The sequence below is a fragment of the Passer montanus genome, unplaced genomic scaffold, assembly GCF_014805655.1.
Source record: "Passer montanus isolate IOZ18808 unplaced genomic scaffold, ASM1480565v1 scaffold41, whole genome shotgun sequence".
Lineage (NCBI taxonomy): Eukaryota > Metazoa > Chordata > Aves > Passeriformes > Passeridae > Passer > Passer montanus.
In genome coordinates this window covers 2144647-2163765 of record NW_024368930.1, presented here as the reverse complement: position 1 = coordinate 2163765, position 19119 = coordinate 2144647, and the positions used below count along the sequence as shown (strand labels likewise).

The 19119-nt window shown below is 45.7% G+C and overlaps 2 protein-coding genes across 2 annotated transcripts in view; both read left to right on the top strand.

Annotated features, from left to right (window-relative positions):
* Window positions 1-3656, top strand: part of LOC120506979 (formin-F-like) — a 31004-nt gene extending 27348 nt beyond the window's left edge. Inside the window, exons 14-16 of the mRNA XM_039719118.1 lie at window positions 148-251; window positions 2238-2321; window positions 2945-3656. Coding sequence (XP_039575052.1) covers window positions 148-251; window positions 2238-2321; window positions 2945-3049 — 293 coding nt within the window. The 3' untranslated portion in view covers window positions 3050-3656. The remainder of the gene's footprint in view (window positions 1-147; window positions 252-2237; window positions 2322-2944) is intronic.
* A 7023-nt stretch (window positions 3657-10679) lies between these two features.
* On the top strand, window positions 10680-17245 carry CBLN4 (cerebellin 4 precursor). Its single transcript, XM_039719279.1, has 3 exons — window positions 10680-11025; window positions 12390-12506; window positions 14875-17245. The coding sequence occupies exons 1-3, from the start codon at window positions 10759-10761 to the stop codon at window positions 15070-15072; spliced, it is 582 nt and encodes a 193-aa protein (XP_039575213.1). The 5' UTR covers window positions 10680-10758; the 3' UTR covers window positions 15073-17245.
* Window positions 17246-19119: the final 1874 nt, after the last annotated feature.

Genomic DNA, 19119 nt, shown 5'->3' with positions numbered 1-19119 from the left:
TCCCACCAGGAACTCAATACTCCTAGATAAATGTATTGCAGACCCACATTCTCTTTTATTTTCCTTGTGCCCTAAATGAGACAACTGCAGCCCTTTGGACAGCTCTTCATGCTGGTGAAATCCCTCATTTTCTGTTCTTTTTGTTAGTTTTAAAAAAAGAACTGGAGAACCTTGTCCAGTGCAGGAGGCTCCTCAAACCCAAAGCAAGCAAGGCAACACCCCAGGAGTCCCAGTTCTGCAAGGAACTGAAGGTAAATGAAGCACAACCTCCCTGAGGGCTGGAGTAAGGGAGGAGTAACCTGGGAGTTTGTGCTGACACCTGGGAATAAGGAGAATTTGAGGGAAAGTGCCTTTTTATTCCCTTCTGAGGGTGCCTCATGTTGTAATTTGCAGTGTGGGAAGGGTTTTCAGGGTTTCTGCACCTCCTGTTTTCCCTTCCCAGGCAAGGATGAGGAGCAGGCAGCCCTTGGGAAGCACTTTGGGATAACAGGAATTTTAGAGTGAATTTTTAAGAATTTCTTCTGCCCTCAGACATTGTGCTGACACCTGGGAATAAGGAGAATTTGAGGGAAAGTGCCTTTTTATTCCCTTCTGAGGGTGCCTCATGTTGTAATTTGCAGTGTGGGAAGGGTTTTCAGGGTTTCTGCACCTCCTGTTTTCCCTTCCCAGGCAAGGATGAGGAGCAGGCAGCCCTTGAGAAGCACTAACAGCAATTTTAGAGTTTTTAAGAATTTCTTCTGCCCTCAGACAGAAGAGGGTTTAGAGAGGATCAAAGAATCATGGAATGGTTTGGAAGGGACCTTAAAATTGTCTTTAGGATCGTGCCCTGGACCACAGGATCATACAATCCTGATTATCCATCAATCATTTCCAATCCTTCAGGTTGGAAAAGCCCTTGAGGAGCACTGAATGCAAAGCCAGCAGAGCTGACCCCTGTCCCCAAATTCTACCTCCCCTTCCCCTGAGCCTTGCAGGGCTGGGGGCTCCACCTGTGCCCCGGGCAGCTGTGCCAGGGCTGGGAATCCTTTTGGATGGGAAATTCATCCTGGAATGCCTCCCAAGCCTGCCCTGCAGGGCTGCTGGCAGCTCAGTGTCCCCTCTCTGAGTGGTCCTGAAATCCCACACAAACCTGCCCTGGGCAGCTGTGCCAGGGCTGGGAATCCTTTTGGATGGGAAATTCATCCTGAAATCCCACCCAAACCTGCCCTGGGCAGCTGTGCCAGGGCTGGGAATCCTTTTGGATGGGAAATTCATCCTGAAATCCCACACAAACCTGCCCTGGGCAGCTGTGCCAGGGCTGGGAATCCTTCTGGATGGGAAATTCATCCCGGAATCCCTCCCAAGCCTGCCCTGGAGGGCTGCTGGCAGCTCAGTGTCCCACTCTGAGTGGCCACCACCACCTCTTGCTGTCCCACACCTCTTTGTGCTTCCAGGTGTTTCTTTCACAGTTGTTTTGTCTTCTGTAAATAACATTAATTAATAGTTACTACAGTTAATACTGCATAATGTTTAAAAAAATAATTTCCTCCAACACTTACTGCTAATATATTAATTATATAATATAAATCTACTGATTTTTATAATAAAGATTATTTATAAAGTATTATTGTAGTATTTATAACCAATTTTCATATACTTTATCATCTCTTTATATAATCACCTATAAAACACATATCTTTTCAAGATCCTACTTTTGATTCTCCAACTACTTATAATCACTTAAACCAAGTTAACTCTCTAATTAGTCCTTTCACTAACTCTGTAGTTTAACCCAATACCAGCTCATAATTTTAAATGTTTTTCAGAATTCAAAAAGAAAAAAAAAACCTGGGTGTTACAAACAAGGCAAACTGAAGAAATTTTATTTCCAGGCTTGTTTCTAGAGCCCTGTTTCTGCCTCTTAAGCACCTGGAAGTGGCAGTGTTTGCTGCACAGGAAAAAAAGGCCAAATATTCTGGAAATCAGGGCCTTGTGATGCTTCTCTGGCTCTGCCACTTTGAATGGATTTAGGTTTTGTCATTTTATAATACACTTAAAAGTCTCTAATGTTAATATTCCTTTTTTTTGTCTTTGATGTCTTAATACTTGCAGGGGAATGTGTGTGCTTCTCTTTTGTCAAATGTGAAATTTTTATGACATGAAAATTTTGCCTTGAATGATTTTGTTTTCACTGCTGTTTAATTCCTGCTTTAATCCTGTGCTCCTACAGCAAATTAAGAAGTTTTATTTTATTACAGGATTTAATTCAGAAATATGAAGGGGATCTCTCCCAGCTGTCAAAAAGATGTGAGGAAATGAAGAAGCTTTATAGCAACGTACTGGTACATATCACATTAAAATGCAATGAAAATAAAGCTACATTTCTTTTTTAAAGGGAAGAAAGGAGGGGAAGGGAGTGCAAGAAATTCCCACTTGCCTTAAATTTATACTGGCTGCAGAAAAAGAAATAAATCCCATATTTAACAGTGGTCAGAGATATTAAGGAGAGAGACAGAAATGCAGTGATAACCTGTGAAACTGGAGCAATATCCTGGTCCTGGGGTTAGGACATTTTGTACACATTTTCTTTGATTAATGGATTCACCTTCCAAGCTGCAGAGCCAGAAAACTTCAGGATTTGCTGAATTTTCTCCTCTCCAGCTGGAGATGTGTGGTCCAGCCAGAGAGATTAACCCAGGTTACTGAGGTAATTCAGTGTCAGCTCCCTAGATCTCTTTTATTTGGGATATTTTGGATCTCAGTTCCCTGGAGATTCCAGACAGCTCAAAGTTTGCCTCTTCCTCCTCTTCCCCTTCTTCTCTTACCTCTTCTTCCTCTTCTTCTTTCTATTAATATGAACAATAATGGAGGAATTTCACTTTTCTCTGCTCTTTAGATTTCGTTAATCTCCCGGCTTGGATCAGTCAGGTGTGCTGGAGTGAAATATTCTTTATTTCCAATGCAGGTGAGGTTTGGGGAGCCAGCAGACCTGGACTCCCAGGAGCTCTTTGGGTGGATCTCTTCCTTCCTCTGCGAGTTCAGGAAGGCGTGTGCTGAAGTCGCACCATGAGAACACACATTTTATGGGCAGGTGAGGGAAGGAGGAGCCCAGGAAACAATTTTTAATTGGTTTTTTTCATTGTTGATAAGCAGCACCTTGCCAAGCTCAGCTGTGCAGCAGAACACCTTGATTTTGAGAGACATTCTATTTCAAATCTGTAATTTTATGTGGTATTTAACCTGTAATATCCCAGGTCACTGATGAGCCTCTCAATTTTGTGCTTTTTACCTTGAGATTCCCATATATTGAAAAAAACCCTACTTTTGACCTTTTATAATTTCTCTTTTTAGTCTTTTCCTTTGAATACCCCGACTTCTGACCCAGTTTTAATTATTATTTCCATTATTCTGTATGGTGATCTAATTTCTAAAGAATACTTCACACATTTTTATAATGAAATGGGGAGCTGTTACCCACAGAGGAGAATATTTAAACAGATTCTTGTTTATTTTGTTATTAAACATTGCAAACTTACTATGTAATGAAGAAAGTATCTGGCTGAGTGTTTTATTTTGCTATTTTGCCTTGTCCCCACTAAGCAGGATGAAAAAGTAGTACTTTTTATAGCAAATGTCATGTATTTGCCATAAATGCTACAGGAATTAATCAATATATAAGATTTGCATTAGCAGGAAGAGAAGAACATCAGAACAGCAAAATAAAAAACTGTCCTGAAGCATCTAAGGAATGGACATGAGAAGGAATTATCCATGGTTTTTATAAGGGGAGATATTTCTGTTGTGTTTGTTGGCTTTTGCATGTTTTTAATTTGAATAATTACCTGGAGCTCAATGTATGGGAGGAAAAGGAGGCCTAGAGCTGCAAACACAAAATTGTGTTTAGCATTAAAAGCAGCAAACAGCTGTAAAAGGGCATTGACAAAATCTGGCATTTTCCCTGCCAGGTTTGCAAGCAGGGTGGGCTGAGAGAAAAGTGAATCTGACAGTCAGCACCAGAGCAGTGGCACTGCAGGATCTGCAGCTCCCACCCCTCATTCTGCCTGAGAGAGGAAAATTCTGCTCCCTTTTGGTTCCTTGCAGCCCTGTCCCACAGTGCCCTGCCCTGAGAGCACCCCAAATTCTGAATTCTCTTCATTTACGTGGGATGTGTGTGAGCACAGCCCCAAATTCTGAATTCTCTGCATTTACACGGGATGTGTGTGAGCACAGTCCCAAATTCTGAATTCTCTTCATTTACATGGGATGTGTGTGATCAGCCCTGGATGTGTGTGAGCACAGCCCCAAATTCTGAATTCTCTGCATTTACATGGACTCCTGTCACACAATCCTGGATCCCAGAGCCATTCCCATGGCATCAGGATCCCTGCATCCCTGAGCAGCATTCGTGGTGCTCATGATAAGTTTCATGGTTTTTCAGCTCCAAAATCCTGCTAAGTCTCTTTTAACTGAAGATTTTTTCCTTTATTTTTTTCCCTCATTACTTTTCCCCCCAAGTCTTTCTTCTCCATTATTCTGTTTAACAGCTTGTACTTGTTTTATAGCTCAACTGGCAAGGCCTCTCCCAATTAAAAATATATCCTGCCCAGTGGTTGATATCTGTGCCTTTGTGTGAACATCCTGGAGCATTAATTAAAAAAAAAAAATTAAAAATTTTAAAAATACTTCTTGGCATGGACTTCTATCCCCTTCAGAGAGCACAAAGCTTTCCTATGGAGTGAGAGCTGGTTCCATTTTCCTAAATAAGCTGCTCCTTCAGTGCCTGGGAGCTTGAGACATCCTGATTTATATGTAAAAATAACTTGCTCCATACCTCATTCTTTATTTCTGAACTTATTTAGCACAAGGCTGGGGTTTTCAGCTCCCTTAAATTGTATTATTGTGTTTTAGTGGCATAGAGAATAATGCTTTTTACACCTCAACATTTATTGGGGATTATGTAGACGAGCTCCAAGGCTCCCTGTGGATAATGTCCTGGGAATCCCTCCTCAGCAGGTGATGGGTTTATCCTGCAAAAGTCATAAAGGCTTTGGGTGATGCTTCTCTCGGTGGAAAATATTACTTTAGGAGCAGTCTGATCTGCCAGAACTGCAGTATTTTTACACCTTTACATGTTTTTTTTTTTTACAATTTTACATATTTTTCCCCACAGAGCTGATTTTTTGGCATATTTTGGAATATGAAATCTTAACGAAGGTGTTATAAGAAGTTCTGGTCACTGAAATCAATCTCAATATTTGTGTCTGTGGAGCTGTGGGTCAAATCTGCACTGAGTTTCCTCTGCTGCCAGCCCAGCAGTGTCAGAACCACTGGCTCCAGCAGCAAAAGGAGATTTCTTTGCACGTTTTTTTCCTTAAAATGCACATTTCTGGCAGGGTGACAGAGCAGGGAGGATAATTTCTGTATCTGGTGTTGGACAGGAATGTCCTTCAGCAGAGGCAGAGCTCAGAGCAGCCCCACACCCAGGCTGGGGCCCCCAGGAGAAATCCCTGCCTTTATCCAAAGCCTCAGAGCATTGGGACCTGCCCCAGGAAATGCTGGAAGGAATAGAGCTGGTCACTGCAGGGATCTGAGCTCCCACTCACAAGGGCTTTCCAGGAATTCCCAGCTTGAAATACAAATATCTTTCCCCAGGGGCAGAATTCCCCCAGGGTTTCTAACCCATAATGTGAAGAGCAGGGATTATCCAGCACTAGAATGGAAAAAATTTAACTTCCACAAATGGACAATTACATCCCAGGGCAGTGGCTGAACTTTGCTTTCCACTTTTCCTATTTTTTTTTCCCCTTTCCTACTTGAACTGCAGGCACCAGGCAGAGTGCTGCTGTTAATTTTTATAAATGAGCAGTAAAATTAAAACTGTGGTCACTTGGAAGGTGCTCTGTGCAGAAAAGCTTTGATATCACTTATGAATGCTGGTTTCTGGTTTCAATTAATGCCTTTCTAATCCAAACCAGTTTTAGGAGGAGGGAAAATGCTGTTAATAAAGAGAATAAAAGTGCATTTTTGAAAGGGCTGTTGGGTGCTCACTGTGCAACAACCAAAGCTGGAAGAGTCCTCAGAAAATCCTCCAAGAAGCTGATGGCTCAGAAAAACCACAACCAAGCTTGAAACTGCTCATCTTAAAGAAGAAAATGTGGGAAACTCCAAAGCCAGGGGCTGCTCTGATGGAGAGCCTCAAAGAGCTCCTGGGCAGAGCCTGCCCTGCCTCTCCCAGGATTTGGGGTGTGGATATTCCCAGTGCAAGGCTGCACTCCCTGCATCAATGGCTCAGTCAGGCTCCAAAATGCTCAACTGGTAAGTTTTCTCCCCACATTCAATGTAAATATGAATTTTTCCACTGTTTAAAATATCCTGAAAGCTGCTTTATTCCCAGAGTAACAAAGAGCAGGAGAGACTTTGAAAGCTCCAAATAATTCAGGGGTGAGCACTTGGTGAAAATAAGATTTTCTTTAGCACTGACTTGAATCCTTCATCTCCCAGCAGGGCGTGATGTGTGTGAGCAGCACAGAGGTTTTGGGTGTGCACAGAAATGATTGCAGGCATTGCTAAATGAGCTTTAAGCCTCCCCACTTGCTGCCTGTTTACCCAGGGATGAATTTTGCCCACTGGGGACATTTCATACAAAGGCAGTCAGCAGTAATTAAACAAGAGAAAGCCACAAAGCAGCTAAATATTGCTTTAAGCTCATTTGGCAAATGAAACATTTGAAACAAAAGGTTTCAGATGCAGATTTGAGTCCCTGGATGCAGTTTGGAAATGCTGCAATGTGTTCAGAAACAGAAATCACTGACACTTTTGCATAAGGGTAAATAACTGATGAGCTCTGCTGTGGTGATGCCATTTGCTCACAAGCACTGGCCTAAAAAACCCCAAAGGTTATTGTCCAGAAAGATCAAATACTGATGAGCAGATTTATACCCAAATTCTTCTTGTAGCTCCTAGAAATTTTCCTCAACAAGCTCTGTGGGACTTGGCCTGAAATGATGCAATTATAAATAGAAATTTGCTCAATTCCAGCCCAGAACTTTTCTCAGTCAGTAAATAACTCCCAGATAAGATCCCCAGTTGCTGCCATCAGTGCTTACACTGAGGCTTGCTCCTTCAGAACTGTCTGATCTCTCCCTCTGCTGTCAGGAATTCAGCTGATGAGGAAAATCAAACCCCATCCAAACCCTTCAGACGATGGAATTACTGAACTTGCCCTGTGCAAGGACAGCCCTGCTGTGATGCCCCTGCTCTCCGAGCTGCAGCTCCTCAGCCCAAAATGCACAAAACTTTGTGGTTCAGGTGTGTAAATCCTTTTTCTGCATTTGTCTCTCCCTTTCTGCAGGCAGGAAAGCTTTGCTGACACCCACCCAAAGGCTGGAATTCATACAAAAATATAACAGAAATACAGTAGTAAATAAAAATTAAATTTTCCTTTATAACAAGTTTTAAATGCAAATACCTTCTTTAAAAGCAGTTAATGTGTGTACTTGTTTTTTTGCCTTAATCCACCTGACCTCTCTTTTTACAGGAAGGTTAAACATGTGAATATTTCCTGGAAATATTTTGAATAAACATAAACATGAGATATATCAAGCTATTTGTGGATAGTTTAGTGAAGATTAATGATGACATCTGCAGACAACTGACAGCTGGGGTCTCAGGGGGAGCGAGAGGAACTTCCAGGGTCACATTTTCTCTCACTTTTACTCTGATGTAAACCCAGACTAAGCCTTGGACTCAGAGCAGCAGAAAAACTGGAATATTCCCAGACATCCCTGGAGGAGTAGGTGCTGCTGGAAGGACTGGCAGCGTCTGCCTGGGAGAGTTTCAAAGCCCAGGTTTCACCTGGGGCTCAGCTTTGCTCAGGGAGAAGGTCTGGCTGCTCGAAAATGCTGAATGAAGACCTCAGATGCCAGAGCTGTCAGCAGATCTGAGCAGGGCTACCCTGCACATGCAGACATCCTGCTGACTCATTTTCTTAATCACCCTGAAATTCACAGGCAGTTTGAAAATCCCCTTTCCTGAGGAGGCCATCAGAACACAGATTTATCATAGCAGAGTGCCAGGGAAACTAAAGCAGCCCAATAAATACATGTAGGAAATTGGGTTTTATTGTTTTCTCTGTTCTGCTGCTGCAGAAAGTGAAAAAAATTCCTGAAGATGGGACGGACTGAGGTGAGGTGCATTAAAATAGGCAAACTACAGAAAAAGCTTACTTCGAAAACCAAGGAAAATTGGATTTTTAGATTAAAATAAAGCAAGGAAAATCTAGGCTTGAGTCTGCATCAGAGTGAATTAAAGACCAAAACTTTCCACTCCTTGCAATCACGTGTGCAGCAGAAGATTTCATTCTACTCCTACAGGATCCGTTTACATTTTATGCTCCTGTAAATGAAGTGAAATTTCCTTTCTAAAACATTTCCAGGCTGTTTTTAAGCAGGTGAGCTTGTCTTGGGTTTGCCCAGCAAAGTGAGCAGCACAAGCCAGGAGCCAGCAGGCACAGGGACCCTGCGGCACTCCCAGCAGCTGCAGTTCCAGCCTGGAGGGATGGCAGAGCACAGGGAATGGTCTGACAGGTGGGGAATGCCATCGGTGTTACGGGATGGAGCCCCCTGCTCCCCCTCAGCCCCATCTCCTGCTCAGGGTGGGCTCAGCACCGTGCAGAGCCTGGGGGAGACCCTGCAGGGGCTGGGGGTGCTCAGCGCCCTGAAAAACCTCCCCAGGCTCAGCAAACAGAGGGGAAATATAATTAGGCTGAAGAAGAAAAGCCAGGAGAGGAAGGAGGGCTCTGTTACAGAGGGGTTAGAAAGATTCCGAAGGCCTCCAGGCACAGAGGAAGTCTGAGGCAGATTAATCCTCCCGTTTGTAAGGCAAATGACTAATTACACAAAGCAGGATGTTCTGTTGCAGAAGAGATTTGGGAGGTATCATGCAATATTGATGCAGAAATTGTATTTAATGCAGGTTTACAAGGCGAGAGGTAAAAGGAAATGCAAATGCAAACGTGGTGTTTTATCCTGTGGCTCTTCCCTCTGTCAGAAAGCTGCCCCAGTGCTGGAAGTCTCCTGTGAAACAGCAAAATTCCCCAACTGGAGGCAGTTTCAGGCTTCCACAGTGTGTGTCCAGAAAGGGAAAGAAGCTGTGAGCTTAATCTGACTGAATTTCCATTGTAGGGTGCTGTTGCTATTTATTTTACTCATTTTTTCTTTCAAAAGAAGAAACACAAAATCCCTGTTAGAGGGAGCTGGATCAATACTGAGGAATTCTTTGTCAGATAAAGTAAGAGCAATCATTAACCTTGCTGCTTATGAATTAAATGCTATCTCCACTTTTCAGCTCACCTCTCCCACAGCAAACTTCCCTCATTTTCTCAGCAATTAAAGCCCAGCTCAGCCACCCAAAAAAAAGATTGCAAGAAACAAACTTGGTGCCCTCTTCCTTCTGTTTGGGTGGGAAAAAAGAGGTGTTTTCTGACATGGATCAGGATTTTGGTGGTAGGGACTCTCCAGGCTGCTTCCTCGGGTGTGGATTTGTGGATTAGGGATATTATTGATAGCCCTGATGTCTCTTGGAGCAGCACATGGAGAAAGTTAGAGCCACAGCCCAGCTCTGCACTGCTCCAGCTGTGGGGTCCCCTGGCCAAATTCCAGCCCATTTTACTCCAGTGGAAGTCATCCAGGAGCTGGAGCTGCTGGAGAGGGGCCAGAGGAGGCTCCAGGGTGGGCAGGGGATGGGGCAGCTCTGCTGGCACTGCTGGCATTGCTCACTGGGCAGGAGAAGCTCTGGGGTGAGCTCAGTGTGGCCTGGAGGAGCCAAGAGCAAAGATGGAGAGAGGATTTCCAAGGGATGGAGGGACAGAGCACAGGGAATGGCTCCAAGCTGCCAGAGAGCAGGGTTAGAATGGATTTTAGGAGGAATATCTATAGAGACACCTGCCCAGCAGCCCACACCAACCCCTGCCCAGCAACTCCGTGCCCCGGGGGACTCGGGCAGGTTCAGGTGCTGCCTCTCAGGGAGCTGCAGCTCTTTCCCACCCTCCTCCTCCTGCTGAAATCGGGGTGCTGCGATGTCCTGGCGCTCTCCCTCGGGCTGTGCAGCCCCCAGAAGTTGCCAGGGAGGACAGGAGTGTGCGAGAGGAGGGGGCGATTCCCGGGGGAGCCTCTGTGGGGCTGAAACCTCGCCAGGTGAGCGCCGGGCAGGTCTGCTGTGACCTAAGCGCTGCGGAGGGGGGGATTGGTGACGGGAGAGCGGGGGAACAGAGACACAGAGAGAGAGAGGGAGGGAGAGAAGGGGAGTGTGCAGCCCTGCCGCTGCTATCAGAGCAGCAGCTGGCAGCTTTGGGAAGCTCCCACTCTCCGCTCCGAGCATCCCGGATCCGCAGCTGGAACCGCCGGCATGGCAGCGCCAGACGGGCTCATTGCCCCGCCAGCTCTCGCTTCTCCCTCTCAGCAATAATTCACCTGAGGGCTTTTCTGCACCCCACCTCCCTTTCTCACGCTCTTTTTTTGATGTGGAGAGAGGGGAGAAAAGGGGGTTCTGGGCAGCGCGCGTTTCTCTGGGCGGCTTTTGGCGGCGTGGTTTAAAGAAAGAAAGAAAGAAAAAAAAAAAAAAAAAAGAAGAAGAAGAATAAGAAGATAAAAAAAAAAAAAAAAAAAAAAAAAAAAAAAAAAGAAGAAGAAGAGGAAGAAGAGAAGAAGAAGAAGAAGCCATAGAGCGGTGCCGGCGGGAGGCAGAGCGGAGCGGTGGCCGGAGCGGGGCGCGGTGCGGACCATGGGCTGGCGGCTGCTGCTGCTGGCCCTGGCGCTGGGCGGCCGCGTCGCCGCCGCGCAGAACGACACGGAGCCCATCGTGCTGGAGGGCAAGTGCCTGGTGGTGTGCGACTCCAACCCGGCCCCCGACGCCAAGGGCTCGTCCTCCTCGCCGCTGGGCATCTCCGTGCGGGCGGCCAACTCCAAGGTGGCTTTCTCGGCCGTGCGGAGCACCAACCACGAGCCCTCCGAGATGAGCAACAAGACGCGCATCATCTACTTCGACCAGGTGAGCGCCGCGCCCGCCGGGGCTGGGCGAGCATCGCCCGTGGCAACAGGTGCCCGCACCCCGCACTCCGCACCCCGCACCCCGCACTCCGCACCCCGCATCCTGCATCCCGCACCCCGCACCCCGCATCCCGCACCCCGCACCCCGCATCCCGCATCCCGCATCCCGGCCGGGAGCTGGCAGTCCGCCCCGGGAGAGGGGCAGGGCACGGCGGGCTGAGCCTGGGGCTGCGCGGGGTCCCCGTTTGTCCCGCGGGTGCGGAACCCCGGCTCCTCCGCAGCTGCGGCCCCGGAGAGGCGCGGGCGGAGCGCGGGAGGTGCCTCGGCGCTCGGTGGCATCGGCGCGGTGACATCGCCCCGAGGGGTTTGGGACGGTCTCAGGGTTGGGTTTAGATGGTTTGGGCAGCTTTTGAGTGGGGAAGAAGAGAGAATTGTGAGGGAAAACGCTGTAACTTTCCCGGCACATCTGGCGGTCCAGCTGCGCTCAGCTCAGCGCCGATATTAACGGGCAGGTCCCAACACACGCTTCAATGCCAGCTCCCGGAGTCCCTGACACTGATGGCTCTCCTTGTCCCTACACCCTGCCGTGCTCAGCAGTCGGTTGTGGCGGCAGCTGCAGCCAGATGTGCCCCACAGCTTAGTGCTGGCACTAAAATCACCCCAAAACTCCACGGACAGTCCTGGAGGCTCCCGAGGGCTCTGCCTGCCACAGAGGAGCCTGGAAATATCAGTTAAAAATAACGCATGATTAGGTGTTAAGAGAGCAAAATGCAGTCATTACAGAGGATGTGTAGCATACGGGTGATGCACTCATCTCGTACATCCCCCTCTGTCACTGCTCCCTGTTTAATTAAACCCTGATTATGATTATTAGTGCTGGTGCAGAGCTGGTTCTCGCAGCCGGGCTGGGCTGGGCTGTGCCAGGTGCTCCAGTACCTCAGCCTGAGAGCCGGGTTTGCCTCCTGCTGCTCCTGCAGTCCTTGCTCACACCTGGCTCCTTGGGAAGGCAGCCCTGGCTTGGCCACTTTTCACCCAAAATCCACGTGCCACTCCCAAAATTGGTGGGTTTGTGTCATTTTGGGGAATGACGAACAAAAACGCCTCTTTAAAAACATGTGTGGAAGAAAGGACTTGAGGGTATGGTGTAGAAGCAAAGTGAGAAATAATTCCCATCTTAGTTTGTTTGTAGCAAAGTTGTCCTATAAATACAACTAAATACCCATTTAATGAGTTGTTCCAAAGTAAAAGAGAGAAAATGAATAAACCAGCTTAGATGTAGATTAAATTTTCCATGGGCAAATGGTTTCTAAATTAAATAATTTCTTTAGCTGTACTAATCCCCATGCTGTATTTTTCTGTTTGTAGATCCTTGTAAATGTGGGCAATTTCTTCACGTTGGAGTCTGTCTTTGTATCACCACGGAAAGGAATTTACAGTTTCAATTTTCACGTAATTAAAGTCTACCAGAGTCAAACAATTCAGGTATGTTGATGAGTATGATTATAAAATCTTTATTTAAATGGTTTATTTAGGAGAGAATATTGACTGAGCATGGGAGCATTTAATATGATTTAAAGGAGAAATAGCTTCGTTTACAGCAACCTGTGGCGTTGACTACCTAGCAGTAGAGCCCATTAATTTAAAATGAACAGAAATAAATCAGGATCCTCACCTCAGATAAATCACCACAATTTCACTTCCATGCCATGAATATCTTGGTGACATAAAGCATTCCACAGAGTGAGTGATCCAAGAGTAAAGAGAGCTCTGAATTTCCCTGCCATGCTGTTGAAGAGTCGTGTTTGCTCCGGGTTAAACTCACTGTGTGGAGCACAGGAGTTCTGGGTACCAGATTCGAGTGGTTTTGGAACAATTTGTGCCCTGGCATCTGGTGCCAGGTACCTGTTATGCCCTCAGTGTGCTGAGGACCAAGGTTGGTTATATCCCTACAGCAATGTCTTCTGGGGAACATTTACAGCAATTTAAACTCCTTTTTTCATCATATAATGTATAAAAAGTGTGTGATGTATTAGAGAAAAGGGGTAATTCTGCACTTCCTTTTGTACCTTAATAGCAGCAGAGCTGCCTGATTAAACACAAGAGGGAAAAGCCTTTAAATTCCTGAACATCCCCTTGCTGAGCCAACAGCAAATTCCTTAAGTAATTCCTTCATCCCCCTGCCAGGTCACGCAGCTGCTGTGACACCTTCCCGAGCTGGAGGAACCTCTTGGCTCCCCTGCTTTCCACCCAGCAGAGCTCCAGGTCCACAGAATGTCTGAGCTCTTGCTGCTCTCTGCTCTCCTGGGTGGGTTTGGGGCGTGCCAGGCTGAGCTGGGCTGGGTTTCTGCAGGAGCAGTGCTCAGGGATCTCTCTGTGCCTGCTCTGCACCTCCTGGCAGAGCTGGTGAAACCTCGACCCCATCTCTGGGGAAATTCCAATCAGGTCAATGACAAAGCCTTAAATGAAACACTGACTTCACAAAAATCTCTACAATGAGCTTTTCATCTGTTTAATGTGCTCAAAAAGTGTTCTTTTCACTCTCTGGCATGCTGAAGGTTGAATAACTCTTTGTCAACCCCTTCAGCGGATTTTAAATGCCCCTTGCCAAGAAAGATGCCAAGCCTTGGCTTCTGGAAGTCCAGCTCAGACCCTGGAATTTCACAAACCAGGAGCTCAAACGTGGGAGTCTGGGGCTCGTGGCAGGGAGTGTTCCCACCTGTGGCTCATGGCCTGAAATCTTTCATGGATAAGAGGTTCTGAAGTGATGGATGGGCTGTAGAGCAGTCAGTGCGAGACCATCCCTGCAAACCTTCATGTGCCTTCTGGTGTGATTAAATTCCTGTCAGATGATTCCAGTGGAACCTGATGGAGCAGAAAGAGTGAGAAACCCAAGCCAGGCAATGAGTAAAGCCCTGATGCCCTTTTCCTGTGGGGTAAATGGGGAGGAGAACCAGAAACCATTGCAGTGGATCAGACTGGTGTGAGCCTCAGCCACAGCCAGCCCCACTAAATCACCTGCAGGCTCCCCACACAAGTGGTGCTGCTCTGCCCCCACAACATCTGCTAGAGCCATTAAATATCATTAAACTGCAGTTGTTTCCCTGGAGACATCTGATTAAGTGGATTTCCCAGACAGGTGAATCCCAAATAAATACCAGCCTCTGCTGTCCTGACTTCTGCTGAGCACTAATTTATTCTGTGGTGACTCCCATTAAAATTAATGGGACCATATGCACGGCCAGCACCGTGCATGTGGGTAAGCATCCCATCATTCACCCCCTGTGACTGCATTAGAGCTGCTTGGAAAGGAAAAGCAGCAAAGCTGAGAGCTTGCCATGGGGGAAATGAAAAATGCCTGGATCTGCCCATTCCCCCAGGCCCTGCCCATCTTTATTTAGAGATGCTGCTTTCAGAGCTGTTCTGGCTTCAGAAGTGTTTTATAGAAAAAATGGAGCCAGTTCATAAAGGTAAAAATCTGTTCTAAACTTCACAACTAAGTATTGAGAGGGACACACATTTTGTTGCCAGTGAAGTGTGAGCTCCCAGCCCACTGTGGTGTGACACCTCGTGTAACATCTCTGGGTGCCCAAATTTCTTGAAAATATATATTTATTTTTCCTGTGTGACTAAATAACCCTTGAGAGGCAAAGTTGTAGCAGCCGAGGTGATGCCTCACTCAGCTGCAGGTCCAGCTCATGAACATCCACGTGCTTGTGCCAAATAAATGTCATTATTACTTTAAAACAACCCAAAAAGCACTGAAAATCAGGCCCTTGCACCGTGGTTAATATTGAGGGGTAATTATTGATGGTTTGCAGTTAATTAGAGCTTCTCAGGGGCTCTCTTGCAGGTGAATTTGATGCTGAATGGGAAGCCAGTGATCTCTGCTTTCGCTGGGGACAAGGACGTCACCCGTGAAGCCGCCACCAACGGGGTCCTGCTGTACCTGGACAAGGAGGACAAGGTTTACCTGAAGCTGGAGAAGGGAAACCTGGTTGGTGGATGGCAGTACTCCACATTCTCTGGCTTCTTGGTCTTCCCCCTGTAAATCAGTTTTCCCGTGGTGTCCATCCCGGTGTGGACTCATCCTCGCCTCCGCTCCACGAAGATCGTTTTGCCACCATGGAGTGATGGTTCCTTATTGCTTTCTCATGGGTGGTTTTGGATTCTCTCCATGGATTCTGGCCCCATCTGAACCACTCAGAAGTTCCACAGAATTTTGTGTGTCCAATATCTTTGGCCTGAGACTAAAGCAGACAATAAATATCAACGCTTAAGGTTTCAGCCTAAAGCTGCCTGCAAGATTTATCCCAACTTCACTTCCTGGATTCGGGGAAGAAGTGGATTTCCTTTACCTGTGAAAAGACTGGCACTGAGTCTTTCATGTAGGAGAGTTTGAGTTCAGACTTCAAGCAGGAGTTAGTGTGTTGCTGCCAAAGAGTTGTGTGTTGATATATTGATATATTGGTCATGTTTCTGTCCTGGGCACTGCCACCACCCATCCCACTGTCTTAGAGAGGTCATTCAGATCCTGAGTGGCTGGCTTGAGCTCTCCTCTGCGTGTTGTGTGTTGGATGGTTCTCCCAAATATTTCAGCTCAGCCCCAGCCAAGTCCAGCCTCCATGAGCTGAGGGGTCATGGATGTGCTCTGGTTGGGTATGGAAGGGGTTCCTCTTTTCCACGTGCTGGTTCCTAAAAGGAAAAGCAGATTCTACCCATTCAGGGTTACAGGTGGGCGTGCAGGCACAGCTTTGCCAAACAGCTTTGCCCTGCAGGACACCTCACACTTGTTCTTCAATTTAATTAACTTGATTGATAATTACTGCTTTATTCAGCTCCTGAGGGATTCCTTCCTTAGACACAACCACTTTGTCAGCTGGAGATGAGATCCCCCTTGTTTGTATTTCTGTGTATTTCCCAACCCTTCTGTTGTGTTAAAGGTCTTTTCTGGTTTTGCCTTAACTCCACAGGTGTATAAAATTTTAGATTATTTGTTTCACAAATATGAAAGGCAAATAACTGGTACCTAACTGGGTACAAAAGCTTCCCAGCTTTTTGTACAGATCATGTGAATTCATAAACTTATTTATTATCTCATTGTTCCATAATAAAGATTAACATATATTAGCTGAATTTTTGACCTTTGGATTTTGGGAGTTGCTTCATACTATTTTTTTATTGGATATAATTATTATATGCAAAATGGAAGCTTTTGGGATTCACAGAAAATATCCCAGGAGGCAGAAAAGCTGCCATGAGTTAGTTAGCAATCAGAGTGATCTAGAAATAACCTATGCATTTTATTTAAAAATAGAATTTAGGCAGAAATCCTGGCCTCACTGAAGTTGGTGTTAAGAATCACATTGATTCCAAAGGATTTTGGATGAAACCTCTGCTTTAGGTTCTGCCATCAGCATCAAATTCCAGTGCCATCAGATTGATATATTCAATATTCAATATTCAATAAAATGATTTTCACGTGAGCTGCTAACAAAACCTTCATCCCCTGTGCCCCAAATACCCTGAATTGATGGATCTTTGTGCCTTGCATATCATGAAGGATGTGGTTCTGAATTAAAAATTCTGTGTACTTGAAAACGTGTGTGGGTGGAAGCATCTGCAGCAGCCTGGGAGCTTCCCTGGAAGCCACTTTGGGCTGGGATTTTTGGGATCTGTCTCCAATTCCTTCCCTTGCTGTGCTGTTGGTGTTCTGGTGACTGGAAATCTGGTCGGTGGCTGCTTGCTGCTCCAGGTGAGGATATCAGAGGTGGCACAGCTTTGTGCCCAAATTCCTGATTTCTTCACCCACCACAAGAGATTTTGGGCTGTTTCTGGAGGGTTGAGGGTACTTTGCACTCCTGTAAGACAGCTAGGAGATGATTTTTTTACACAGTTTTGTTCCTGTACTGAGCACTGCAGCTGGGGAAGAAGTGGAAGGAGCTGGCAAGAAGGTGAAATGTTCACATTGCTGAAAAATCTTAAAAAGTTGTGATGACCAATCAAAACGTGTTACTGCTGTACCCCCAGATGTGTGTATATAAATATATGTATATCTAAACCACCTGGAACTGCAGATCATAGTTTGCATGATGTTACAAAGAGGTTACTTGTCCTAAGAGTTTATTTCAGATGGAAGCATTGGTATTTTGTATAAAACTGGTCAAATCTGCCATCTCCCCCTGCCCATGGATATATCTGTAATGTAAAAGAAATGTTGCTACTGAGACAGAAGAAAAATGGCATTAAAGGTGTCAGTATAATTTCTGAATGAAGTATTTAACTTCTTTAATTTGTGAACACATGAGCTTTAAAGGCTGCTTCAGCACCCAGCAATAATCCTGAGCTAGCTCCATATTGCTTTGATTGCCCCTCAGCAAAACATTTCTATTTCTTCAGAGTCACAAATGCTTATTTAAACTTGAGCTGGAGAGACTGGGGAGTTATTCACTCAAGGGATACATTTTGATGGAAAAGCTTCCAAAACCAGAATTTCCAATTAATTATTTTGCTGGTGAAAGGAGAGGTTTAAGTGGAGCTGCTGTGCTCACTCAGAGGTGGCCTCTGGGGCCAGGCAGGTCACACTCAAACATTTAAATAAGAACAAACTGCAGGGTTTAGACACAACTTGAGCACCAGATCTTGCCCTCGTTTTTATTGTGCTGTCCCACCTTTATTGTGCCAGCAGAACTGCTCCCAGAAGAGAGAGGATGAGCCAGGCTGGAAAACAAAATTCCTTTTCCCTCTGCCTTCCATGTCCTGCCCCAGCATTTTCCTGCTGAGGAGCCCCAGCTCAGGAGACACTTCCCTTTTTAAGGGCATTTATGGCTGGGGGTTTGATTGGTTTCAGAGAACTCCAGCCCTGCACTGGGCTGCTCTGGAAGGTCAGAGCTGATTTTGGGGAGGGCACAATCCTGCCCTGCTGCACAAGGTGAGGATCCACACCCACATCCTGCTCCCACTTTGCAGCAACTTTGTACCTTACAAAGGCTGAATGTGCCAGAAAACTTTATAGCCACACATGGTAAGGACAAAGGAAAGAAGTTACTTCCTGAGAATAAAATATTTATTTTATTATCAGTGAATTCTTTATGAATGAGAGCAGGATTGTTACTTTTTTATCTGGTTTATTTATATTTTATCCTTTTTTTCTTTGTGAAACTGAGGGGAAAACCCCTCTCTATTTTCCTTTCTTTCACTCCTCAGTGATGTAGATGCTGTTGACAGAGCTCATCTCTGTTCACCCAGTGTGGAAATCTGCTCTGTCTGCTGGATCCTCTGTGCTGTCAGCAATTTGGGCTGCACAAGCCAAAAAACTGCAGAGCCCAAAACAATTCTGCTCAAAAGGACTTGGTGGCAAAAGTATTTTTGAAAAGGCACTGAGGTAACTTTGAACTTTTCACAAGCTCTTTTGTCACTAAATAAAAAGGAAAAACCATCTTTGAACCATAGAGAAGGAAAATATATTCCCTTTTTTAACAAGGCTTTATGTGTGGTTTATGTTACATCATTTTCTAGCAGCGTCTGAACATTTTATCAGTGTTAATTCAATCACTTTGGCCTTTTTATGGCTCAGCAAGTGCTGCAACCAACTGAGAAAATGGGGACAGGGTTTGGGAAATGATTCCCAGGTGCCAGCACATCCAGTCCTGGTCCTGTTCAGTTTGCTGGATCAGTTCTTTTCCTGAGACAGGACATTTTTAAATACAAAGGATGGTTCTGGAGTAAACAGAATTCTGCTGTGTTTTCCCCTTCCACATTTTATCTACATACCATTGCTAGAAAGGCAAATGCAGTGGAAGAGTGTGAGATGCCTGAAGAATTTCCCAATTAGCTGCCAACTCCTTGTTGAAGCCCCCAGAGGAACACAGCTGCACACAGAATATTTTTACAAGTGGATTTTAGAACAGAGAAATAAATGCAAGGAGCTCTATGTCATAATCACACCAAGGGGCTGAGCCATTAATATGAAATACAGGCTGAAGAAAACAGAGAAATGTTCCCTCCCTTGATGTTCTCCTCCTTTTGTAGGGGGTTCTGAGCTGGGAACATCTTTTGCCTCAGCAATTCACGGTGCTCTTTATATTGTAAGAGCTCT